Source organism: Oncorhynchus masou, chromosome 18, assembly GCF_036934945.1.
Source record: "Oncorhynchus masou masou isolate Uvic2021 chromosome 18, UVic_Omas_1.1, whole genome shotgun sequence".
Lineage (NCBI taxonomy): Eukaryota > Metazoa > Chordata > Actinopteri > Salmoniformes > Salmonidae > Oncorhynchus > Oncorhynchus masou.
In genome coordinates, this window is record NC_088229.1 from 49,070,160 (window position 1) to 49,097,975 (window position 27,816).

The following is a 27,816-nucleotide window of genomic DNA, read 5'->3' on the forward strand; positions in this document are numbered from 1 at the left end:
AAAACCACCATACAAAAGCCAGACTATGGTTTGCAACTGCACATGGGGACAAAGATTATACTTTTTGGAGAAATGTCCTCTGGTCTGATGAAACAAAAATAGAACTGTTTGGCCATAATGACCATCATTATGTTTGGAGGAAGAAGGGGAAGGCTTGCAAGCCGAAGAACACCATCCCAACCGTGAAGCACAGGGGTGGCAGCATCATGTTATGGGGGTGCTTTGCTGCAGGAGGGTCTGGTGCACTTAACAAAATAGATGGCATCATAAGGATGGAAAATTATGTGGATATATTGAAGCAACATCTCAAGACATCAGTCAGGAAGTTAAAGCTTGGTCGCAAATGGGTCTTCCAAATGGACAATGACCCAAAGCATACTTCCAAAGTTGTGGCAAAATGTCTTAAGGACAACAAATTCAAGGTATTGGAGTGGACATCACTAAGCCCTGACCTCAATCCCATATAACATTTGTGGGCAGAACTGAAAAAGCGTGTGCGAGCAAGGAGGTCTACAAACCTGACTCAGTTACACCAGCTCTGTCAGGAGGAATGGACCGAAATTCATCTAACTTATTGTGGGAAGCTTGTGGAAGGATACCCGGAACGTTTGACCCAAGTTAAACAATTTAAAGGCAACGCTACCAAATTATTTAGTGTATGTAAACTTCTGACCTACTAGGAATGTGATGAAAGAAATAAAAGCTGAAATAAATAATTCTCTCTACTATTATTCTGACATTTCACATTCTTAAAATAAAGTGGTGATACTAACTGACCTAAGACAGGGAATTTTTACTCGGATTAAATGTCAGGAATTGTGAAAAACTGAGTTTAAATGTATTTGGCTAAGGTGTATGTACACTTACAACTTCAACTGTAGCTAGCTAGCTAAATAATTAACCATAATCCCAACTCATGACGTTACTACCCTGCATGAATCTGCAGGTTCAATGTTAGCTAACATTAGGCCATAACTAGCAAAATACAAATGAGATATGAATAATATTACTACACAGATCATACATGTAATGTTAGCTAGCGAGCCAGCCAGCTGACGTTAGCTAGCTAGCTATCTAACAGTACACTTTTAACTTGAGTTAAAAAATACTTTGACAAAATTAGAAACGTGTAATATACTTTTACCCCTTTTTTGTGATATCCAATTGGTAGTTCCAGTCTTGTCCCATCACTGCAACTGCCCTATGGCTTTGGGAGAGGCAAAGGTTGAGAGCCATACGTCCTCCAAAACATGATGCGACCAAGCCGCACTGCTTCTTGACGCACTGCTCGCTTATCCCGGAAGCCAGACGCACCAATTTGTTGCAGGAAACACCGTCCAGCTGGTGACCGAGGGTCAGCTTGCAGGCACCTGGTCTGCCACAAGGAGTCGCTAAAGTGAGATCGGACAAGGAAATCCCAGCCAGCCAAACCCGGACAACACTGGGCCAATTGTGCGACATGTCATGGGTCTCCCGGTCACGGCCGGCTGTGACACAGCCTGGGATCGAACCTGGGTCTGTCGTGACACCTCAAGAACTGTGATGCAGTGCCTTAGACTGCTGCACCACTCGTGAGGTCAAGCGAGACTATCTTACCTGTATACGTGGATGAACACTTCTCCCTCTCTGTCACGGATGCCATGGTTGCTGTTAGTTTGAAGATTACAACAGCCTTCTTTGTGTTCTCTTTTCAACTCTGCATATTTTTTAAATATATTTTTTCCACCTTTATCTAACCAGGTAGGCTAGTTGAGAACAAGTTCTCATTTACAACTGCGACCTGGCCAAGATAAAGCATAGCAGTGTGAACAGACAGCAACACAGAGTTACACATGGAGTAAACAATAAACAAGTCAATAACACAGTGAAAAATAAAATATTATTCTATATACATACATTGTGTGCAAAAGGCATGAGGAGGTAGGCGAATAATTACAATTCACAGATTAACACTGGAGTGATAAATGATCAGATGGTCATGTGCAGGTAGAGATACTGGTGTGCAAAAGAGCAGGAAAGTAAATAAATAAAAACAGTATGGGGATGAGGTAGGTAAATCGGATGGGCTATTTACCGATGGACTATGTACAGCTGCAGCGATCGGTAAGCTGCTCAGATAGCAGATGTTTAAAGTTGGTGAGGCAGATAAACGTCTCCAACTTCAGCAATTTTTGCAATTCGTTCCAGTCACAGGCAGCCGAGAACTGGAAGGAAAGGAGGCCAAATGAGGTGTTGGGTTTAGGGATGATCAGTGAGAAACACCTGCTGGAGCGCTTGCTACGGGTGGGTGTTGCCATCGTGAACAGTGAACTGAGATAAGGCGGAGCTTTACCTAGCATGGACTTGTAGATGACCTGGAGCCAGTGGGTCTGGCCACGAATATGTAGCAAGGGCCAGCCGACTAGAGCATACAGGTCGCAGTGGTGGGTGGTATAAGGTGCTTTAGTAACAAAGAGGATGGCACTGTGATAAACTGCATCCAGTTTGCTGAGTAGAGTATTGGAAGCTCTATTGTAGATGACATCGCCGAAGTCGAGGATCGGTAGGATAGTCAGTCTTACTAGGGTAAGTTTGGCGGCGTGAGTGAAGGAGATTTGTTGCGAAATAGAAATCCGATTCTAGATTTGATTTTGGATTGGAGATGTTTGATATGAGTCTGGAAGGAGAGTTTACAGTCTAGCCAGACACCTAGGTACTTATAGATGTCCACATATTCTAGGTCGGAACCATCCAGGGTGGTGATGCTAGTCGGGTGCGCGGGTGTAGGCAGCAAACGGTTGAAAAGCATGCATTTGGTTTTACTAGCGTTTAAGAGTAGTTGGAGGCCACGGGAGGAGTGTTGTATGGCATTGAAGCTCGTTTGGAGGTTAGATAGCACAGTGTCCAAGGAATGGCCAGAAGTAATAATAATAATATAATATATCCCATTTAGCAGACGCTTTTGTCCAAAGCGACTTACAAGTCGGCTGGGGCCACTACTTTTACATATGGGTGGCCCCAGCGGGAATCGAACCCACGACGCTTGGCGTTGCAAGCGCCATGCTCTACCGACTGAGCCACACAGGACAGAAGTATACAGAATGGTGTCGTCTGCGTAGAGGTGGATCAGGGAATCGCCCGCAGCAAGAGCAACATCATTGATATATACAGAGAAAAGAGTCGGCCCGAGAACTGAACCCTGTGGCACCCCCATAGAGACCGCCAGAGGACCGGACAACATGCCCTCCGATTTGACACACTGAATTCTGTCTGCAAAGTAGTTGGAGAATCAGGGAAGGCGGTCATTAGAAAAACCGAGGCTACTGAGTCTGCCGATAAGAATATGGTGATTGACAGCCTTGGCCAGGTCGATGAAGACGGCTGCAGGTCGATGAAGAGTACTGTCTTTTATCGATGGCGGTTATGATATCGTTTAGTACCTATAGCGTGGCTGAGGTGCACCCGTGACCGGCTCGGAAACCAGATTGCACAGTGGAGAAGGTACGGTGGGATTCGAGATGGTCAGTGATCTGTTTGTTGACTTGGCTTTCGAGACCTTAGATAGGCAGGGCAGGATGGATATAGGTCTGTAACAGTTTGGGTCCAGGGTGTCTCCCCCTTTGAAGAGGGGGATGACCGCGGCAGCTTTCCAGTCCTTGGGGATCTCAGACGATATGAAAGAGAGGTTGAACAGGCTGGTAATAGGGGTTACGACAATGGCGGCGGATAGTTTCAGAAATAGAGGGTCCAGATTGTCAAGCCCAGCTGATTTGTACGGGTCCAGGTTTCGCAGCTCTTTCAGAACATCTGCTATCTGGACTATTCGATGATATTGCAGTCCGCCACAGAATGTTTTTGTGCCGGTCGATGGCAGTTAGGTCTGGAGTGAACCAGGGGCTAAATCTGTTCTTAGTACTGCATTTTTTGAACGGAGCATGCTGATCTAAGATGGTGAGGAAGTTACTTTTAAAGAATGACCAGGCATCCTCAACTGATGGGATGAGGTCAATATCCTTCCAGGATACCTGGGCCAGGTCGATTAGAAATGCCTGCTCGCAGAAGTGTTTTAGGGAGTGTTTGACAGTAATGAGTGGTGGTCGTTTGACCGTGGACTCATAACGGACGCATGCAATGAGGCAGTGATCGCTGAGATCCTGGTTGAAAACAGCAGAGGTTTATTTAGAGGGCAAGTTGGTAAGGATAATATCTATGAGGGTGCCCATGTTTACGGATTTGTGGTTGTACCTGGTAGGTTCTTTGATAATTTGTGTGAGATTGAGGGCGTCTATCTTAGATTGTAGGATGGCCGGGGTGTTAAGCATATCCCAATTTAGGTTACCTAGCAGTACGAACTCAGACTATAGATGGGGGCAATCAATTCACTTTTGGTGTCAAGGGCACAGCTGGGAGCTGAGGGGGGTCTATAACAAGCGGCAACAGTGAGGGACCTATTTCAGGAGAGATGGATCATTAAAAGTAGAAGCTCAAACTGTTTGGGCATAGACCAGGATAGTAGGACAGAACTCTGCAGGCTCTCTCTACAGTAGATTGCAATTCCACCCCTTTAGCAGTTCTGTCTTGACGGGAAATGTTGTAATTGTGGATGGAATATCAGAATTTTTGGTGGCCTTCCTAAGCCAGGATTCAAACACGGCTAGGACATCAGGGTTGGCGGAGTGTCCTAAAGCAGTGAATAAAGCAAGCGCCTGGGGACACACAGGGCCTGGGTTAACTTCTACATCACCAGAGGAACAGAGGAGGAGTAGGATGAGGGTACGGCTAAAGGCTATCTAGACTGGTCATCTAGTGCGTTGGGGACAGAGAATAAAAGGAGCAGATTTCTGGGCGTGCTAGGATAGATTCAGGGCGTAGTGTACAGACAAGGGTATGGTAGGGTGTGAATACAGTGGGGGTAAACTTAGGCATTGAGTGACAATGAGAGAGGTTGCATCTCTGCAGGCGCCAGTTAAGCTAGGTGTGTTCTCCGCATGTGTGGGGGGTGGGACAAGGGGGTAATCTGAGGCATGTTGAGCAGGACTCGTGACTCCGCAGTAAAACAAAACAATGAGAGCTGCCCTAAACAACAGTATACAAGGTATATTGACATTAGAGAGAGGCATAAAAGCAATCACAGGTGTTGATTGGGAGAGCTAAGACAACAGCGGGTGAGACAACAACAGGTAAACAGCTAAGACAACAACAACGTGTAAATGGCGATAAATGGGCAGAGAGGGTCAGTTAGCTACACACAGGGAGGGCCTTAGTTCGAGGCTGGCTCCGACAGATAAAAAAAAATGAAGTACTGTGTTACTGAACAGTCCAGCAGGCATCAGCTGTGTAGCCGAGTGATCATAGAGTTCAATGAGCAGCAATAGATGAAACAGGGAGCTGTTCGGTAGTTGATTACTATGCTAGGTGAGCGGGAGACACGGCGTTCAGGAAGCTAGAGGCCGGTTGAGAGCGCACCGGCCGAATTACGTCAGCAGATCAACAGACCAGTCGTGATGGATTGGCAGGGCTCCGTGTCGACAAAGGGTCCAGGCCAATTGGCAAGAGAGGTATTGTAGTTGGTGTACTTTGTTTGCTAGCCAGGAGATGGACCTAGCTCGAGGCTAACTGGTGCATGCTCTGGACAAGGGTGTTAGCCACAATAGCCACTCGGTAGCAGCTAGGTAGCTGCGAATATCCAGTGTAATGGTCCAGAGCTTTTGATAGGACCATTGCTGTTTTCTCTCCGCCCCATGGCAAAATGTGTAGAAATGCAGAAAACATGCTTTAAATGGTCCAATGCAGCTGTTTTTTTAAATCTCAATATCAAATAATTTATGGGTAACAATTAAGTACCTTACCGTGATTGTTTTCAAAGAGCAATTTCTCAAGTAAGATTTTTGCTGTCTGGGAGTGGTCTGGATGGAAAAAAATTGGCTGTTATTGGCAGAGAGGTTTGTAACTCTTTCATAATGATCTATTAACTAATTTACCTCATGATGTCTGTCACAATGGAAGGCCAAAACTCCATCCCACCAAAATAGGCAGACATTTCAGGCGGCCTTTTCAAACAGCTCTTACAATAAAAGGGCATTCTCATCATGCTCATAATTTCACTGTATTATTCCAGCCTCATAGTGTGGAAATATATACTCACCAGCCAGTTTATTAGTTACACCCATCTAGTACTGTGTCGGTTCCCCCTTTGCCTCCAGAACAGCCTGAATTATTTAGGGCATTCTACAAGGTGTCAGAGGGATGTTGGTCCATTCTGAGGTGATGGCATCGCACAGTTGCTGCAGATTGAACGGAAGTACATTCATGCTGCAAACAGCCCGTTCCATCTCATCCCAAAGACGCTCTATTGAGTTGAGGTCTAGCGACTGCGCAGGCCAATCAAGTAAACTGAACTCGTTGTCATGTTCCAGGCAATGTTTTTCCACTCCTCAATTGTCTAGTGTTGGTGATCACGTGCCCACTGGAGCCACTTCATCTTGTTTTTAGCTGATAGGAGTGGAACCAGATGTGGTCATCTGCTGCAATAGTCCATCCATGACACGGCTTGAAGAGTTGTGCATTAAGAGATGCCGTTCTGCACACAACTGTTGTACTGAACCGTTATTTGTCTATTTGTAACCCGCCTGTTAGCTTGCACAATTCTTGCCATTCTCCTTTGACCTCTCATAAACAAGCTGTTTTCACCCACAGGACTACAGCTGAATGGATGTTTTTGTTTGTCGTCCCATTATTGGTAAACCCTAGAAACTGTCGTGCGTGAAAAACCCAAGAGTGTGGCCGTTTCTGAGATACTGGATCCTGCGCACCTGGCACTAACGATCATACCACATTCAAAGTGGCTTAGGTCATTTGGGGCTCCCGAGTGGCACAGTGGTCTAAGGCACTGTATCTTAGTGCAAGAGGCATCACTGCAGTCCCTGGTTAAATCCAGGCTACATCATACCCGGCTGTGATTGGGAGTCCCATAGGGCAGCGCACAATTGGCCCAGCATTGTCTGGGTTTGGCTGGGGAAGGCTGTCATTGTAAATAAGAATTTGTTCTTAACTGACTAGCCAAGTAAAATGTTCAATCAAACAGAAACTGAATGCCTTGATGTCTGCTTTATATAGCAAGCCACAGCCATGTGACTCACAGTCTCTACTCCCCATGGCAAAATGTGTAGAAGTGCAGGAAATTTACTTTACACTTTCATTTTTTTCTCTCCACCGTCAAGAGGGGGGTGGTTCTAAAATATTCAGGCATTACAAAACAGAGATTGTCAGCCATTAGAAAAAGCGGTCTGGGCATTATAGCTCATGTGATAAGAGTGAGTTAGTTATCATGCATACTTTCAATCTGAAGTGCAAAGTATTAACTTAAGGGGGCTGAATAATTTTGCACGCCCAACTTTTCAGTTTTTGATTTGTTAAAAAAGTTTGAAATATCCAATAAATGTCGTTCCACTTCATGATTGTGTCCCACTTGTTGTTGATTCTTCACAAAAAAATACAGTTTTATATCTTTATGTTTGAAGCCTGAAATGTGGCAAAATGTCGCAAAGTTCAAGGGGGCCGAATACTTTCGCAAGGCACTATATGTGATCCCTGAGAGAATTGAACATACAACCTTGGTGTTGCTAGTCATGCTTTTACCAACTGAGGCACAGGACCACATTGATTCAAGTCACAATTACATTGGTTACTACTTCATTAAAACCATAAACACACACACAGCCTCAGGATTAGGGGGATATAAACTATGTAGAGGGTCTTGGATTGGTCTTGTAATCTTGAAACCATTTAATGTTTGGGAGAAATGTATTATCACTAAGATTCCCAAAAAAGGATTTATAATATAGCAGATGTCCCTCTACAAGCCCCCTTCTTTCATCCATCTTTGGATTTGCGTGAGACTTCATGAATTAAATATGATACCTTCCATCTACTTGATTAAGGACTGGATTTTCCTTCCTAAGCCACATTTAGAAAATCATCAGGCTCTCCCGGTGAGATGCGAGATGAACAGGCAAAGAAATTTAACCATTTTCCTACCAGTATGAATTGAGCAGAACCTACAGAGACACGCTTATAGAGAATGTAGATTTAAAATTATTGAATAGGGCAGGCAGCGGTTAAGACCATTGGGCCAGTAAGCGAAAGGTTTCTGATTTGAATCCCCGAGCCAACTAGGTGAAAATCTGTTGATGTGTCCCTGAGCAAGGCACTTAACCCTAATTGCTCCTGTAAGTCGCTCTGGATAAGAGCGTCTGCTCAATGACTAAAATGTAAGGATTAACTATACGCTTTTTGGTGAGTAAGGTGAACCATTTTCAATTGAACACATTTACTGACACGCTACTGCTACCTGCACAAACTGAACACAGTCACACACACACCACTTCTATATAAACCAATATAATATTTTACTAATGCTCTCTTATAGTAACATTGTCCACAAAACAGATACAGTAAACACTGCAAACATCTACATTACACTACCAACTTGAAAGCTTTTGAAAATCATGATACAAGCGAGGATGAAGACAGAGCAGGAACAGACTCTAGAGGAGAACTAGGGCTTATTACTTTTTAATACTGACAATGTTTTATTTATCGGTCTATTTCTCACCCACAAATCTATCCTACATCAATTTCTTACACATCCAATGTACAGTAAAGAGTCCAATAAAATGTAGATAAAAGGATATGGCATGGTAAAGAATAAGGCAGAGGACACACGCACGCACACACACACACACATAGGCTGGTGATCTATGCTAGCTCTGTTAGAGGACAGGCTGGTTAGTTCTGCTGCAGTGGGGCACGGCCCTGCTACCCTATTCTACAGTCTATCTGTGGGTGCAGCTAGCTACACACCCAGTCAGCCCGGCACACATCGATACTCACACAAACAAATACACACCAAGACACACACTCTCACAAACACACCATGACTAGACACAAAAGACAACATTCCTATGTCATCCGAGACATCCGGATCATTGAGAGAAATTAATGTCATATATACTCAGTCATTGGTCTGTTCCTTCCAACCCTCCTCCACATTGTACAGAACAACCACCCCTCTCTGTTACCATCCAGTCCGAAGCAGGAGATGATTTTCTGGGAATAGTTGCAAAGCCCACCATCGTAGGGAGGATGCTTGTGCTGCTGCACCAAACTCCTCTCCCCCATCTCTTCTATACACACCCGCGCGCACACACACACACACACACACACTCACACACTCACACTCACACACTCACACTCACACACTCACTCTCCCGGCACTGCTTTCAAGCCTTCCTTCCTCTTCTCATCAACAATGCAGCCTCCTGCATGGAGTCACACACAGACACGCACACCAACAGTCACACACAAGCCAAATGCACTCACACACATGCAGAGAAAAAAATGTAGAGGTGAAAGGGTCTTCATGCTGCTGAGTGTGAGCAGGCAGCCCTGTCCTATGGTCAAACTTTGGAGAAGCCAGGGGATTGGGTTACTGCTGCGGTGCTGTGCAATGACTTCCAATTCAGCAAGGACTGTGTCGGACAGATTCTGCTGCAGTGCAACAGGTAAGTAGGGCGAGCTTGCTGGCCCTTCCCAGAGGAAGGGTGGTGCTTTGGACCAGAGGAAGAGTAGTGCAGGGCGGGAAGGTTTAAGGACGGGAAGGTAGACAAGAGGACATCCCTGACTATTCTACCAGGGAAACTTCTCCATAGGCCAACAGTGTGGTGAACAGCTTGAAAGCATTCGAGTTGGCTGTGGACAGAACCATCTACAAAATATATGTCTCTGGCTCGAAATATTACCTCCAGTGTCTTTGACTTTGACTAGAACACACACAGTGCATTCAGAAGATATTCAGACCCCTTCACCTTTTCCATATTTTGTTACGTTACAGCCTTGCTCTAAAATGGATTAAAAAAAAAAAATTCATCAATCTACATACAATACCCAATGATGACAAAGCAACAACAAAAAACTGAAATATCACATTTACATAAGTATTCAGACCCTTTACTGAGTACTTTGTTGAAGCACATTTGGCAGCGATTACAGCCTTGAGTCTATTTGGGTATGACGCTACAAGCTTGGCACACCTGTATTTGGGGAGTTTCTGCCATTCTTCTCTGCAGATCCTCTCAAGCTGTGTCAGATCCTCTCAAGCTGCTGCACAGCTATTTTCAGATCTCTCTAGAGATGTTCGATTTGGTGGCTCTGGCCGGGCCATTCAAGGACATTCAGAGACTTGTCCCGAAGCCACTCCTGCGTTGTCTTGGCTATGTGCTTAGGGTCATTGTCCTGAGGTGAACCCCAGTCTAAGGTCTTGAACGCTCTGGAGCAGATTTTCTTCAAGGATCTCTCTGTACTTTGCTTTCTCTCGATCCTCACTAGTCTCCCAGTCTCTGCCGCTGAAAAACATCCTCACAGGGATGGTTCCAGGTATCCTCCAGATGTGACACTTGGCATTCAGGCCAAATAGTTTAATCTTGGTTTCATCAGACCAGAGAATCTAGGTGCCTTTTTTCAAATTCCAAACAGGCTGTCATGTGTCTTTTACTGAGGAGTGGCTTCCATCTGGCCACTCTATCACAAGGGCCTGAGTGGTGGAGTGCTACAGAGACGGATGTCCTTCTGTAAGGTTCTCCCATCTCCACAGAGGATCTCTGGAACTCTGTCAGAGTGACCATCGGGTTCTTGGTCATCTTCCTGACCAAGGCCCTTCTCCCCCGAATGCTCAGTTTGGCCGGGCAGCCAGCTCTAGAAGAGTCTTGGTGGTTCCAAACTTTTTCTATTTAAGAATGATGGAGGCCACTGTGTTCTTGGGGACCTTCAATGCTGCAGACATTTTTGGTACCCTTCCCCTGTGGCTCGACACAATCCTCTCTTGGAGCTCTACGGACAATTCCTTTGACCTCTGCCAACTGTTGGACCTTATATAGACAGGTGCGTGCCTTTCCAAATCATGTCCAATCAATTGAATTTACCACAGGTAGACTATAATCAAGTTGTAGAAATATCTCAAGGATGAACAATGGAAACAGGATGCACTTGAGGTCAATTTCGAGTCTCACAGCAAAGGTTCTGAATACTTATGTTTTTTTTATACATTTACAAACATTTCTACCAACCTGTATTTGCTTTGTCATTATGGGGTATTGTGTATTGATTGACGAGGGGATTTTTTTTTATTTAAATCCATTTTAGAATAAGTCTGTAACATAATAAAATATGGAAAAAGTCAAGGGGTCTGAATACTTTGAAGCAAAATGGTCATTTGTTTATTGGCTAATATTTCTGATTTGGTCTGTGTGCATGCAGCCTAACTCAGCTAGGGCTTCAGAGAGAGACTGGTGTGCGCACCAAATGCCATCCTATTGCCTACATAGTAGTGCACTATTTTTGACCAGAGCCCTATGGGCCCTCGTCAAAAGTAGTGTACTATATAGGGAATGGGGTGCCATTTGGGAGGTAACCGGCCGTTAAATGAACTGATAACGATTGGCTGGTTGAACACTGAACACGCTTTAAGTGATGCGATTCACATCTGCATACTATGGGAGGGTGCCTAACAGAGAGCTCTGAACTGCATCAATCTCCAATAACAGAACATTATAGCCTGTATGCAGCCAGGCACACATTAAAGATGTGGAGATCAAAGAGCTCCTTCAATACAGAGTCAGCTATTCCAGGGAAACCCAGATAATAAATGGCTGGGCATGCTTGCTGTGGGTCTGTGTCTGTATCTGGGTCGTTCCACAAAAAGAGTACCTTTGTGTCCCTTTTGTTGTTGTTGTTCTGTTTTTTTAAATGTGCACCAATATTGAATTTCAAAAGCCTGTTGTATTAAATTAAGTGGCCTTTAATATAGACCACATGGAGAACTCAATCAATAATATGTTTACATTAATAAAGGCTTACTAAATTGCCAAAATAGAGCATTGTAACATGTTCCTCGGTCAACCCGGTGTCACTTTTAGGAAGATTTCGAATACGTAAAAAATAATAATTGTAAAGCCTTAGTCCATCATTTAAGAACAACCCTGTTATGTTACGTGAACTCTCGTTTTAATATGGTGAAACTATTCCTTTTTAAATATTTTGTCAAAAAGAAACATTGAACATCTAATAGTCAAATCATAGTGTAAAAGCAAGTGAGCTGGTTCTACTCGTTTTTTTGTCATTTTATGTTTTGTGGTAGAAAACGAGCGGTTTGAGAATTGTAGCTTGAATTCAATTGCCACTCCCTTTTGCAAACAACAAGCTTCCATTTCCCCTGTCACAAGGGGATTTTGGGCTGATTTAAGATGAAATCGTCAACCCTGTTACGGTCAACTCATTACTTTAATTGGCACTTAGAGTATTTTTTTATTAAACCTCTTGAGATAGGAAAAAGTTATTTTTATGAAGTTAAGTACACTTTTTATGAAGTTACTGTACACTCCTCAAAAGGCACAGAATTAGTGGAACGACCCATCCCACTGGGCACAGACGTCTATTTAACATACAGTCCCAGTCAAATGTTTGGACACACCTACTCATTTGAAGGGTTTTTTACATTTGACATTTTTTACATTGTAGAATAGTAGTGCAAGACATCAACACTATGAAATAACACATATAGAATCATGTAGTAACCAAAACAAGTGTTAAACAAATCAAAATAGAATTTTAGATTCTTTAAAGTACCCACCCTTTTCCTTGATGACAGCTTTCCACACGCTTGGCATTCTCTCAACCAGCTTCACCTGGATTTTTTTATTTACCTTAATTTTACTAGGCAAGTCAGAAAGAACTAATTCTTATTTTCAATGACGGCCGAGGAACAGTGGGTTAACTGCCTGTTCAGGGGCAGAACGACAGATTTGTACCTTGTCAGCTCGGGGATTAGAACTTGCAACCTTTCGGTTACTAGTCCAACGCTCTAACCACTAGGCTACCCTGCCGCCGAATGCATTTCCAACAGTCTTGAAGGAGCTCCCACATACGCTGAGCACTGCTTTTCCTTCACTCTGAGGTCCAACTCATCCCAAACCATCTCAATTGGGTTGAAGTCAGGTGATTGCGGAGGTCAAGTCATCTGATGTAGCACTCCATCACTCTCCTTCTTGGTCAAATAGCCACTACACAGTGTGGAGGTGTGTTGGGTCATTGTCCTGTTGAAAAACAAATGATAGCCCCAATAAGCGCAAACCAGATGGGATGGAGTATAGCTGCAGAATGCTGTGGTAGCCATGCTGGTTAAGTGTGCCTTGAATTCTAAATAAATCACTGACAGTGACACCAGCAAAGCACCCTCACATCTCCTCCTCCATGCTATTGGCCAACGTGCAATCACTGGAGAATAAACTGGATGAGCTCTGTTTGAGACTATCCTACCAACCAGATTAAAAAAAAACTGTAATATCTTGTTTCACCGAATCGATGCTGAACGATGACACAGATAATATACAGTTGGCTGGGATCTCCGTGCATTGGCAGGACAGAACAGCTTCGTCCGGTAAAACAAGGGGTGGTGGTGTGTGTCTATTTGTCAATAACAGTCTGTTACATCTGGAGTATTTATCCTGTCTAATCTGGTGTCCGTCCTGTGTGTATTTAAGTAGGCTCCCTCTAATTCTCTCTCTTTCTCTTCTCTCGGAGGACCTGAGCCCTAGGACCATGCCTCAGGACTACCTGACCTGATGACTCCTTGCTGTCTGTCCCCAGTCCACCTGGTCATGCTACTGCTCCAGTTTAAACTGTTCTGCCTGCGGTTATGGAACCCTGACTTGTTCCCTGGAAGGGCTAACCTGTCCCGTACCTGCTGTTTTCGACTCTTTCTCTCTACAACACCTGCTGTCTCTAACTAAATGATCGGCTATGAAAAGACAAATTACATTTACTCCTGAGGTGTTGACCAGTTGCACCCTCTACAACCACTGTGATTATTATTATTTGACCCTGCTGGTCATCTATGAACATTTAAACATCTTGGCCATGTACTGTTATTATCTCCACCTGGCACAGCCAGAAGAGGACTGGCCACTCCTCAAAGCCTGGTTCCTTTCTAGGTTTCTTCCTAGGTTCCTTTCTTTTCAGGGAGTTTTTCCTAGTCACCGTGCTTCTACATCTGCATTTGTTGCTGTTTTTTTTTTGGGGCCGGGTTCTTATATAGTGCGTTGCAACATCTGCTGATGTTAATAGGGCTTTATAAATACATTTTGATTGAATAACAGCTGGTGCGCAATGTCTAATATTAAGGATGTCTCAAGTTACTGCTCACCTGAGGTAGAGTACTTCATGATAAGCTGTAGACCACATTATCTAGAAAGAGAGTATTTTTCGTTGCCGTCTATTTACCACTACAAACCGATGGTGGCACTAAGACCGCACTCAATGGGCTATATAAGGCCAGAAGCAAACAAGAAAATGCTCTTCCAGAAGCGGCACTCCTAGTGGCCAGGGACTTTAATGCAGGCAAACTTAAATCCATTTTATCTCATTTCTACCAGCATGTGCAACCAGAGAAAAAAGACCACCTTTAGTCCACTCACAGAGATGCATACAAAGCTCTCCCTCATCCTCCATTTGTCAAATCTCACCATAATACTATCCTTCTGATTCCTGCTTTACAAGCAAAAACTAAAGCAGGTAGTACCAGTGACTCACTCAATACAGAAGTGGGCAGATGACACGGATGTTACGCTACAGGACTGTTTTGCTAGCACAGACTGGAAAATGTTCCGGGATTCATCCAATGGCATTGAGGAGAATACCACCTCATTCACCGGCTTCATCAATAAGTGCATCGATGACGTAGTCCCCACAGTGACCATACGTACCTATGCCAACCAGAAGCCATGGATTACAGGCAAACATCCGCACCGAGCTAACGACTAGAGCTGCCGCTTTCAAGGAGCGGGACACTAATCTGGACACTCATAAGAAATCCAGCTATGCCCTCAGACAAACCATCAAACAGCTAAAGCATCAATAAAGGACTCAAATTTAATCCTACTACACCGGCTCTGAAGTTCTTTGGATGTGGCAGGGCTTGCAAACTATTACAGACTACAAAGGTAAACCCAGCCACGAGCTTCCCAGTGATGCAAACCTACCAGACAGACTACATGCCTTTTATGCTCGCTTCGAGGCAAGGAACACTGAAGCATGCATGAGAGAACCAGCTGTTCCGGACGATAGTGTGATCACGCTCCCCGTAGCCTATGTGAGCAAGACCTTTAAACAGGTCAACATCCACAAGGCCGCAGGGCCAGACGGATTACCAGGACGTGTATTCAGAGAATGCAAGGACGAACTGGGAAGTGTCTTAACTGACATTTTCAAAATCTCCTTGACCGAGTCTGTTATACCTACACGTTTCAACCATAGTCCCTCTGCCCAAGAAAGCAAAGGTGACCTGCCTAAATGATTACCGCCACGTTGCACTCACGTTGGTAGCCATGAAGTGCTTTGAAAGACTGGTCATGGCTCACATCAAATGAAACTGGTCTTCTTCTTTTTTTCTTCTTTCTTTCAGTTGAGTATCTAGAACATCAGCATTTGTGGGTTTGGTTACAGGCTCAAAATGAAACAAAGATCTTTCTTCTGAAACTCGTCAGTCTATTCTTGTTCTGATAAATGAAGGCTATTCAATTTGAGAAATTGCCAAGAAACTGAAGATCTCGTATAACGCTGTGTACTACTCTCTTCATAGAACAGTGCAAACTGTCTCTAACCAGAATACAAAGAGGAGTGGGAGGACCCGGTGCAGAACTGAACAAGAGGGCAAGTACATTACAGTGTCTAGTTTGAGAAACATTGAGAAATGTTTGAGTACCAAGACTAGAAAATCATACCACGGGGAGCATTGGCTACACAGCTGGAAATGGTTCAACTCTGAGACTATCGATCCCTATAGAATAAGAGCAAATCTTAGATACTAATTACTAGTCTGCAGCTAGAAATTATGTAAACCTGGGATATGAACTGACAACCACCGAAACATCTAGTCTAAGAACAATGGACGCCTGACGTATCCATTACAACAGACACTACCAGGAGCTGCCGATAGAACAACCACCATTAGTAGCCAGAGACTCTCTGATGAACTGACTCTCCCGCAGATGGACTGACGATTCCAACAGAGAAGACAACAACAACATATGGGCATAAATATAATGATTGCAATTATTCCAGAATGAGCGAGCGTTCATCTGCAAAGGATTCGCATTTCAATGAATATAATTCTCCACTGTGTGTGGTGATCCATTTAGTCTTTCCCGCTCTTTCTCAGTCCACACCCCCTTCCCTTTGTCCACCAAGATGTCATATCGATTTAGCCCACCAGGGGATCTTCCTGTGTCTGGATTAACGAGAATTTGATCTTTAAAATGGTGTAAAATACTTGTATGCTTGAGGAATGTTAATTATGAGATTTTTGTTGTTTTGAATTTGGCGCCCTGCACTTTCATTGGCGGCTGTTGCGGGGGGTTCCGCTAGTTCCCCAGTCCAAGACAGGTTAACCTCTTCTACCCCCAATCCATAAGACTGCCGAACAATTGATCAAATGGCCATCCAGACTATTTGCATTGATCCCCCCTTTATTTTTTACACTGCTCCTCCTCACTGTTTATTATTTATGCATAGTCACTTTACCCCTACCTCGATGTACAAATTACCTCGACCAACCTGTACCCCCACACATGATTCGGTACCTGTACCCCTGTACATAGACTCGTTATTTTATTGTGTCTTTTTTTTTACTTTAGATTATTTAGTAAATATTTTCTTAACTTTATTTTCTTAAAATGGCATTGTTGGTTCAAAATGAAGGGCTTGTTAGTAAGCATTTCCTGGTAACATCTACACCTGTTCTGATCTACCAATCAAAAAGGCAGTAACTGCTCATAGCGTGGAACTGAGAAAAATTGCTTTTATTTACCCTGGTTTCACAGTAACTTTATGCAGTTACTTTTAACATGACCCCCATTTTGTTCAAAAACACAATACACTAGAGGCATGATACTTGTCCACACGATTAAGAACGTATTTAATGTAGAAAAAATGACATTAACTCATTTTCGAACTGCACGCCCTGACCTTAGAGAGCCTTTTTATGTCTCTATTTGGTTTGGTCAGGGTGTGATTTGGGTGGGCATTCTATGTGTTGTATTTCTTTGTGTTTGGCCGAGTGTGGTTCTCAATCAGAGGCAGCTGTCTATCGTTGTCTCTGATTGGGAATCATACTTAGGTAGCCTTTTTCCCACCTATGTTGTGGGATCTTGTTTTTGTACAGCTCTTGTAGCCTACGGAACAGTACGTTCGTTTTGGTTTTACTTTGTTATTTTGTTGCTGGTTCTCGTTTAATAAAGATAATGACCACAAATTACGCTGCGCCTTGGTCTCCTTCAAACAACGGACGTTACACAAACCAAAAGAGCAGTTACTGCCTTTTTGCTTGGTAGGGCAGTGTTGTAATCAGCGCATGTGAACAAATTAAATTTGATTCCATTTTTATTCTGTTGAATTGTAAACAACTGGTATGTCCTAGAAACGTCCTTACAGTGTAAGATATGTATGTTGTTTGTATATAAATATTGTCAATTTAACTCAAATATTACTTTCTTACTAAGTAAAAATCCTTAAACTGTTACTTTGTTTCCCGGTCTCACCAACAGTTTATAGATATTTTTTCTCACCGAAATGATTTGTTTAAGCTCAGACCAAAATCATGGATAAAGCATGGTATACAGTAGACAGTATATATACAGTAGAGGTCAAGTTTGATTTATTTATTTTATCTTGTCTCTGTCAAACCCCAGCTCTTCTACAGGACACACAAAATTCAGTATATCTAATCAGAATCTCTAGCAGTAACAGTTGGAGGTAGTTTACATCATCTGTGTCAAATAATTGCAATCGCCCTCAAATCCAGGACTGTAACTGCGTTCTTCTTTTGTCGAAAGAGATTCGGACCGAAATGCAGCGTGTAAGTTACTCATGTTTAATAGTGAAACAAACAAAACGAACTATACATGAATAACAAAATAAATACAAAACAACAAACAGAACGTGAAACCAATTACAGCCTGACTGGTGAAACTAACACAGAGACAGGAACAATCACCCACGAAATGCAAAGCGAAACCCAGGCTACCTAAATACGGTTCCCAATTCAGAGACAACGAGAATCACCTGACTCTGATTGAGAACCGCCTCAGGCAGCCAAACCTATTTAACACACACACCCCTAATCAGCTACAATCCCAAATACTACAAACCCCAATACGAAAATACAATACATAAACCCATGTCACACCCTGGCCTAACCAAATATATAAACGAAAACACAAAATACAATGACCAAGGCGTGACAAGGACACAACACTGGTCCACATTTCTCCACAATATTGGTGACTGATAAGCAAAGCAATATACTGTATTCACTGTATTTATATTTTCCAAGTTAAAATAACTCCTGATACATTTAAATTCAAATGTGTTAGAGTGGGAAGCCTGCAGCTATTTATTACTAGTTATAAGCATGTATGAAGCTTTGTCTTATAAGGTTTATAACATAACAAAAAATGTTTATGTTAGCTAGTCAGGATCATTATGAGATGATAAGAAAACATAATGCATTATAAATGTATAACAAAGTGCAATACTTGCAGGCTTTAAGTGAAGTGTTCCAAAATGTTTGATTCCACTTATGTGTATTGTTGTTCCTGTTATTTAAGTGGGTGGCACTCAGTTATTGTGTTGTAGTCAGCTTGCCAGGTAACACTGGGAAATGTAAAGACAGATGAGTCAACGCATCACAGGCGAACAGGGTGAAGCCGCAGAGCCAGCTCATAGAGAAACAGCAATAAAACCAGTCATTAGTGGGGTTGTATTCATTAGGCACTAGAAAGAAAACACAAAAACAGGGAGAACCTACCTGAACATGTTCGATAAGAATAGCTAATTTTCCTTTTCACAACGCTTTTCTATGTTTTGAAACGGTGTGCACAAATGAACACAACCCAAACAGTTTCTCTTCACCACATAGGCTGTTCACTGAGAGGAAGAACAGTGCATTTGGAAAGTATTCAGACCTCACATTTTGTTATGTTACAGCTTTATTCTAAAATGGATTCAATTGTACCCCCCCCCCTTATCAATCTACACACAATACCCCATAATGACAAAGCAAAAACAGGGTTTTAGAAATTGACGCTACAAGCTTGGCACACTTGAATTTAGGGAGTTTCTCCCATCCTTCTCTACAGATCCTCTCAAGCTCTGTCAGGTTAGATGGGGACAGCTATTTTCAAGTCTCTCCAGAGATGTTCTATCTGGTTCAAGTCCGGGCTCTGGCTTGGCCACTCGAAGACATTCATAGACTTGTCCCGAAGCCACTCCTGCATTGTCTTGACTGTGTGCTTAGGGTCACAGTCCTGTTAGAAGGTGAACCTTCGCCCTAGTCTAAAGTCCTGAGTGCTCTGGAAGAGGTTTCAATCAAGGATGTCTCTGTACTCCAATTATCTTTCCTTTGATCCTGACTAGTCTCTCAGTCCCTGCCGCTGAAAAACATCCCCACAGCACGATGCTACCACTACCATGCTTCTCCATAGTGATGGTGCCAGGTTTCCTCCAGACATGACACTTGGCATTCAGGCCAAAAAGTTCAAGCCTGGTTTCATCAGACCAGAGAATCTGGTTACTCATGGTCTGAGAGACCTTTATTTGCCTTTTAGCAAACTACAAACAGGCTGTCATGTGCCTTTTACTGAGGAGTGGATTCCGTCATGCCACTCTACCATAAAGGCCTGATTGGTAGAGTGCTGCAGAGATGGTTGCCCTTCTAGAAGGTTCTCCCATATCCACATAGGAACTTTAGAGCTCTGTCAGAGTGACCATCAGGTTCTTGGTCAACTCCCTGACCAAGGCCCTTCTCCCCCGCTTGCTCAGTTTCGCCAGATCAAGGAAATCTTGGTGGTTCCAAACTTCTTCCATTTAAGAATGATGGAGGCCACTGTATTCTTGGGGGCCTTCAATGCTGCAGACATTTTTTTGATACCCTTCCCCAGATCTGTGCCTCAACACAATCCTGTCTCGGAGCTCTACGGACAAGTCCTTCGACATCATGGCTTGGTTTTTGCTTTGACACACACTGTTGGGGGGGGGCTTATATAGACAGATGTGTGCCTTTCCAAATCATGTCCTATCAATTGAATTTACCACAGTTGGACTCCAATCAAGTTGTAGAAACATCAAGGATGGTCAATGGAAACAGGATGCACCTGAGCTCAATTTCGAGTCTCATAGCAGGTAAAATAGAGATCCTAATAAAATACAAAAAATAGCAAAGGGTCTGAATCCTTATGTAAAAATGTCTAAAAACTTGTTTTCGCTTAAGAGGCATTGAGGCATTGTGTGTAGATCGATAAGGAAATTGTTTATTTAATCCATTTCAGAATAAGACTGTAACAGAACAAAATGTGGAAAAATGTTGAAAGGACTGAATATTTTCCGAATGCACTGTATGTGAGGAAAATACTCTACAACGTACAGAGGAATTGACAAATGAAGATATGTGCTGTTTGTCATTGTCCCCCAGCAAAGATAACCCCTCATGAGAACAACAGTTTTTGTTCAGCCCAGGATGGTTCCCCATCAGTCGTCCTGTTTCCTAGCTGATTCTTTTACTTAGCAATAGGAAGTAAAACGCTGAATTACATGAGTTTGTTAAAGGGACAATCTGGCATTTGAATTTTTTGGGGGAAAAAGTGGATGTGCCAGTCCTGGATTGCCCCTTTAAAAAGCACTAAATGGAAGAAAAAATGGTTTGGAGCGGAAATTATATTACATTGAAATTAAGTTACTGCACGCAGCTCCCTCAGGACTGCTGCAGAGAAGAAATATTTGCCAGGGCAGAGAAACACGAGACTGAACTTCACTCATCTTTCTAGTTTTCCCCTTTAGTTAAAACTATCAATATTTCCCTCTACTGTGGGAATTGCCAATATTACCCACTTTTAATACAACACACCAAAAGAAATCGAACTATGCAAGAGATTTTCTTGTAGGCAGAATGCACCAGAGTAGGATGCTATCGCATTGACATGCAGGACTCAGCCATACTCTACAGACCAGTGCGGCATAACCAATCAGATCTGCAGTATCCCTCTATGCAAATAGATCATTGTCATATATGGATCTGTGCCATTCACTTTGAACTTGACTGTGTTTACAGCATGACTAGTTGGGAGTAGATAAGCGTGTATTGAGATCAAAGCAAGAGCTGCAGGTAGCCACGTGTGCACATTTGTTAATATTCTTTGCTAGTAAGTGAGTTATTATCCCAGTTATAGCTAAAAAAAAATCTAGTCAGCAATGGGGAAGTAATTGCTTCATACAAGAGCACAACACTTCTGCATTTCTAGCCATCTTTGAAAAGCAAGTAAGGTAAAGAGCATTTTTTCTGACTTAAAGGGGCAGTGTTGTATTTTGAGACATGCTTGAATAAGCTAAGTAGCCAATAGGCAGAGGATAGCATAATTTGTCTGATTGTAATTATAGTATGGGAATAATAATGAACTTTGTTTTGTAAAGTGGTTTCTTGCATCAAACCAAACATTCAGTCACCTCCTTGTCTGAATGACAAGTGGATAAACAAGCCCTGCATATTTTTTTCCAAAGGTCTCACGGAATGTAGGCCTACATTGAACACCAGACATTGGCTGCTATTGTAGGCTGAATGATAGCTGTTCTATTTCCATGTTACTTTGGGATGCATTTATGTCCATTGTTTTTTATGGTAAACTAAAATGTAAATGGTAGGCCACACTGATAGGCCTACATTATGATCAAATAGCCACAGTAGCCTACTTGGCCACTGTTATAACTATAAAAGTGGGTACAGCCTCGGTGTTCACAGTAAATGCGCTCCAGAAGTTGCACAGAATTTTCACAACGTTCAAGTTTGCTCTCAGCAGACCTGACATTTGCTCAGTCCCGAAAAAATTGAGGGAACATTGGCTACTGTGCCATCAATTTACATTAAGAAATGCAATAACTAGTTCATTGAGTGAAATAATGAACATGGCTATTCAAATAATAGTTTTATTGCACATTAATTGATCAATTTCCTCTGCTGAATATGTTTGCAAGAGAGTTTAGTCTATGTTTGACGAACCTCCTTGGACGGGCACACAGGGCTCAGGACTTTTCTGGAAAGAAATGTTGTCTACCTCCATATTACAGGTGTTTCATCCCCGAAATATAAAAACATTCCAGGCACCGCCACATATTCAACATGGTGAATTGAGGTTGTGCAAATTACAGAGCAGTATGAGCCTTTTTTAGTCACAATTTTTTTATTGACTATAATAAACAGTTTATTATAGTCAAACAGCCTTACCGTTACTGTTTTCTTTAGATCTGTAAGATTATGCATGAAATGATTTGCCCTGGCTGTCTGCAAAAGTGTATGTTTACTGATTAGACTACTATGGTATGGTATAGGCAACTGTAGAAATTAATGAACATGCACCTCTGGAATTGTCGTTAACAGCTTACAGACGGTAGGCAATTAAGGTCACAGTTATGAAATTTCAGGACACTAAATAGGCCTTTCTACTGACTCTGAAAAACACCAAAAGAAAGATGCCCAGGGTCCCTGCTCATCTGCGTGAATGTGCCTTAGGCATGCTGCAAGGAGGCATGAGGACTGCAGATGTGACCAGGGCAATAAATTGCAATGTCCATACTGTGAGATGCCTAAGAGAGCACAACAGAGAGACAGGACGGGCAGCTGATTGTCCTTGCAGTGGCAGACCACGTGTTAAAAAACCTGCACAGGATGGGTACATCCGAACAACACCCCTGCGGGACAGGTACAGGATGGCAACAACAACAGCCCGAGTTACACCAGGAATGCACAATCACTCCATCAGTGCTCAGACTGTCCGCAATAGGCTGAGAGAGGCTGGACTAAGGGCTTGTAGGCCTGTTGTAAGGCAGGTCCTCACCAGACATCACCGGCAACAACATCGCCTATGGGCACAAACCCACTGTCGCTGGACCAGACAGGACTGGCAAAAGTGCTCTTCAGTGACGAGTCACGGTTTTGTCTCACCAGGGGTGATGGTCGGATTTGCGCTTATTGTCGAAGGGATGAACGTTACACCGAGGCCTGTACTCTGGAGCGGAATTGATTTGGAGATGGAGGGTCCGTCATAATCTGGGGCGGTATGTCACAGCATCATCGGATTGAGGTTGTTATCATTGCAGGCAATCTCAACACTGTGAGTTATAGGGAAGACATCCTCCTCCCTCGTGTGGTACCCTTCCTAAAGGCTCATCCTGACATGACACTCCAGCATGACAATGTCACCAGCCATACTGCTTGTTCTGTGTGTGATTTCCTGCAGGACAGGAATTTCAGTGTTCTGCCATGGCCAGCGAAGAGTCCGGATCTCAATCCCATTGAACACGTCTGCGACCTGTTGGATCGGAGGGTGAAGGCTAGGGCCATTCCCCCCAGAAATGTCTGGGAACTTGCAGGTGCCTTGGTGGAAGAGTGGGGCAACATCTCACAGCAAGAACTGGCAAATCTAGTGCAGTCCATGAGGAGGAGATGCACTGCAGTACTTACCTGTCTGGGAACCACTCGCCAACAGCCAGTGAAATTGCAGGGTGCCAAATTCAAACAACAGAAATCTCATAAATCAAATTTCTCAGACATACAAGTATTAGACATCATTTTAAAAATACAATTCTCGTTAATACAGCCACAGTGTCTGATTTCACAGTGTCCGATTATGTTAGGTCACCACCAAGTCACAGAAAAACACAGCCATTTTTCCAGCCAAAGAGAGGAGTCACAAAAAGCAGAAATATACATACAATTAATCACTAACCTTTGATGATCTTCATCAGATGACACTCATATGACTTCATGTTACACAATACATGTATGTTTTTTTTGATAAAGTGCATATTTATACCCAAAAATCATATTTTACATTGGCGTGTTATGTTCACTAGTTCCAAAACATGCAGTGATTTTGCAGAGAGACACATCAATTCACAGAAATACTAATAATAAACATTGATAATAGCTACAACTATTATACAAGGAACTTTAGATAAACTTCTCCTTAATGCAACCACTGTGTCAGATTTCAAAAAAACTTTACAGAAAAAGCATACCATGCAATAATCTGAGTACGGCGCTCAGAGCCAAAACCAGCCAAAGAAATATCCGCCATATTGTGCAGTCAACAGAAGTCAGAAATAACATTATAAATATTCACTTACCTTTGATGATCTACATCAGAATGCACTCCCAGGAATCCCAGTTCCACAATAAATGTTTGATTTGTTCGATAAAGTTCATAATTTATGTCCATATACCTCCTTTTGTTAGGGCGTTTGGTAAACAAATCCAAATGCGCGTGCATGTCCAGCGGAAAGGTCGAACGAAAAGTCCAAAAAGTTATATTACTGGTCGTAGAAACATATCAAACAAAGTATAGGATCAATCTTTAGGATGTTGACATAAATCTTCAATAATGTCCCAACCGGAGAATTCCTTTGTCTGTAGAAAAGCAATGGAACGCTCTCTCTCTCTCTCTTGACCGCGCGTCACAAGCCCGTGCCTCTCTTCACAGTAGAAGCCTGAAACAATGTTCTAAAGACTGTTGACATCTAGTGGAAGCCTTAGGAAGTGCAACATGACCAATATCCCACTATCTTCAATAGGGGCTGAGTTGAAAAACTACAAACCTCAGATTTCCCACTTCCTGGTTGGATTTGTTCTCATGTTTTGGCCTGCTATATGAGTTCAGTTATACTCACAGACATCATTCAAACCGTTTTAGAAACTTCAGCTTGTTTTCTATCCAATACTACTAATAATATGCATATCTTAGCTTCTGGGCCTGAGTAGTAGGCAGTTTACTCTGGGCACGCTTTTCATCCAAAAGTGAAAAGGCTGCCCCCTATCCCAATGAAGTTAATGCAGCTGGTGGCCACACCAGATACTTACTGTTACTTTTGATTTTGATCCCCCCTTTGTTCAGGGACACATTCCATTTCTGTTAGTCACATGTCTGTGGAACTTGTTGAGTTTATGTCTCAGTTGTTGAATCTTGTTATGTTCATACAAATATTTACACATGTTAAGTTTGCTGAAAATAAACACAGTTGACAGTGAGAGGATGTTTATTTTTATGCCGAGTTCATTTTGAACTGTAATAAATGCTGCACTTAGTAGCCCTTTCCTGCAGTCAGATGACCTCGTGGCCTCATGGGGGTGCAATGTTATTCATATTGTTCATAGAAACATCATGTTTATTATGAAATTATGTTAAACGGTTTCAATGTATTTCAGTCTTCTGTGAAATAAAGTGTAATATGGGGATGCAAAATCTAAATGTCATACTTTTCAACTCTATATCTGATATGGTACCGGTGTCTTCTTTTTTATGTCCATAACCAATGTGTGTGAGGTGTTTTATTTTATTTCAAAGTAGATTTGTTTAGCCCTACCAAGAAACACTCATGACAGCAATAAACTGTGAATTATTTTTCAAAATACAAAATAAAACAGCCTTTTACACTTGGATTTGGAGCTGAAAGTAATCCATGTTAGCAGTCAATATCAACAAGGGATATATCATATCACTATGCATAGCTGTGGGAAGTAGGGTTGATGAGAGTGCTGCAGCACCCCCTGAAAAATAAAAATGTAACAATTTAAAAAATGCCACAAACATTTTTTTCACAAAAGTAGTGCACTGGGCCTTTACTAGTCCCGTATAAGTGGAACGATATAGCCATATGTAACCCCCCCCAGCTGTGCATGAGCTGCATATGGCTACTGGTATCCTATCATGAAGTGTATTTCAATCACGCAGCCTACTCCCGCAGGATGACAGTACCTCTCTCGAATTCATCCGAGATAACAAAATCTGACATGTTTTTCCTGTCCAGAATGAGATGACGGCTTTTGCAGTTTTTGCGGTATTGGATAGGCTACTCACCTCTTGCAGACATGTCCGGTAGCCACCTTCTCGAGGGAACAGTTCTAGTGGATCCTAAAGTGCTGCTTTGGAGAGGCCATTAAAATACACTATTTTCCCTGTGTAGGCTAGGCTACACTAGACCGTATATAGGCGTGTGGGCTTGGCGCAGGAAACAGTCCTGCGCGATGGAGAACATGGTAGCGGGCAGCAGGGCGTGTCCTATTAATAAACACAGTACCTCTCTATTTTTAAGTTAAAAACACAAATGTGAAATAGGTCTTGGCTTTTGGGTGAATTGTGGTCTTACAATCTATACGCGTCCCAGAGTTTATTTGTGTTTCAGTGACAGCCCCCACTCGGGCACCTTTCTCAATCTCATCCAGTAGTCCCTCGTCCCGTTATTTATTTTAATTCACATTCATATGTATGGTCAGGAAAAATCCTGGCCCTTATGAAAGAGTGCTGAGTACGGCGCTATAATAGAGATGCACAACTGCACAAAACTACTTGGAGATTTCACTTTTTATTGATTGCACCTTTTACAAGATGTTGAGTTGGCTTATAGCATATACCAGTTGTGTTCTTGCTACCTGCTCTAAGGGAAGTAGGCAGGCTACTTATATTGGAATTTAATTTTCGTATGCTAATGCTTCATTTAGGCCTACCTGAAAATGCTATTGAAGAAACCTTATATTTACTTCAGACTATTATATTGCACATACTAGGCCCATACTAGCCTACTTTTTCTGATCCTTTTTCCTACATAAGTGATTTTGTTTTGTGGATATAAATATTTATATTCTGTAGCCTATGCCTTATGTACTCAGTCCGTTATCTAAAGTTTCAAGCTGTTTTAGAGGCGATTTTCTCCATCTGTACGTGACCTACTGTGTGTGCTCACTTTTCCACATATTTTTATGGTTAGGCAATTTCAAAAACTAAAAAAGACACTTGAATGTTTTTTTGAATGTTGAGAAAGTTGGGTGGCTCGGTCGGGTTGTCACTAGTTACCCAAGACAAAGTCCAAAGCATCGTAAATATTAATGAAAACAAATATGTGCTTTTTTTGTCTTAATATAAGGCTACAGTGAAGGCATAAGGTTAGCAGTGTGGTTAAGGCTGCAGAAATTGTAGAAATAGGCGGGGTTTAGCTATAATTCTGACTTTGTGGCTGTGGTAATTAGTGACGACCCTCGCGCCAACAGCACGTCTTGGACCCCGTCATTCTTATTTATGGATGCATTGGGGTATGAGTGCACCTGGATATTTATTGATCTATTTTTATTTAACCGTTATTTCTACCAGGTAAATTGACTGAGAACACATTCTCATTACAACAACAACCCGGGGAATAGTTACAGAACAGAAGGGGGATGAATGAGCCAATTGGAAGCTGGGGATGATTCAAATCAAAAATCAGCTCTTCCTCACACTGCCAGGTCTCTGACCTCCTCCCTATAGGCTCATAGTTGTTGGTTATCAGACCTTTTGTGTCTGTTGTGTAATTGGCAAACTTAGTGATAGTGTTGGAGTTGTGTTTGGCCAAGCAGCCGTGGGTGAACAGGGAGTACAGTAGGGGACTAAGCACACACCCCTGAGAGGCCCCAGTGTTGAGGATCAGCGTGGCAGATGTGTTGTCTACCCTTACCACATGGATGTGGCCCGTCAGGAAGTCCAGGAACCAGTTGCAGAGGGAGGTGTTTAGTCCCAGGGTCCTTAGCTTAGTGATGAGCTAAGGGTGTTGGGCACTATGGTGTTGAACGCTTTGCTGTAGTCAATGAACAGCATTCTCACATAGGTGTTCCTTTTGTCCTGGTGGGAAAGGGCAGTGTGGAGTCTGTTGGGG

The 27,816-nt window shown here is 42.7% G+C and overlaps 1 protein-coding gene across 1 annotated transcript in view; it reads right to left on the minus strand.

The window, feature by feature from the left end:
- LOC135504731 (actin-binding LIM protein 1-like) overlaps window positions 1–26,122 on the minus strand; it is a 152,504-nt gene extending 126,382 nt beyond the window's left edge. Inside the window, exon 1 of the mRNA XM_064923550.1 lies at window positions 25,989–26,122. Within this exon, the coding sequence (XP_064779622.1) occupies window positions 25,989–26,001 (13 nt within the window). The 5' untranslated portion in view covers window positions 26,002–26,122. The remainder of the gene's footprint in view (window positions 1–25,988) is intronic.
- Window positions 26,123–27,816: the final 1,694 nt, after the last annotated feature.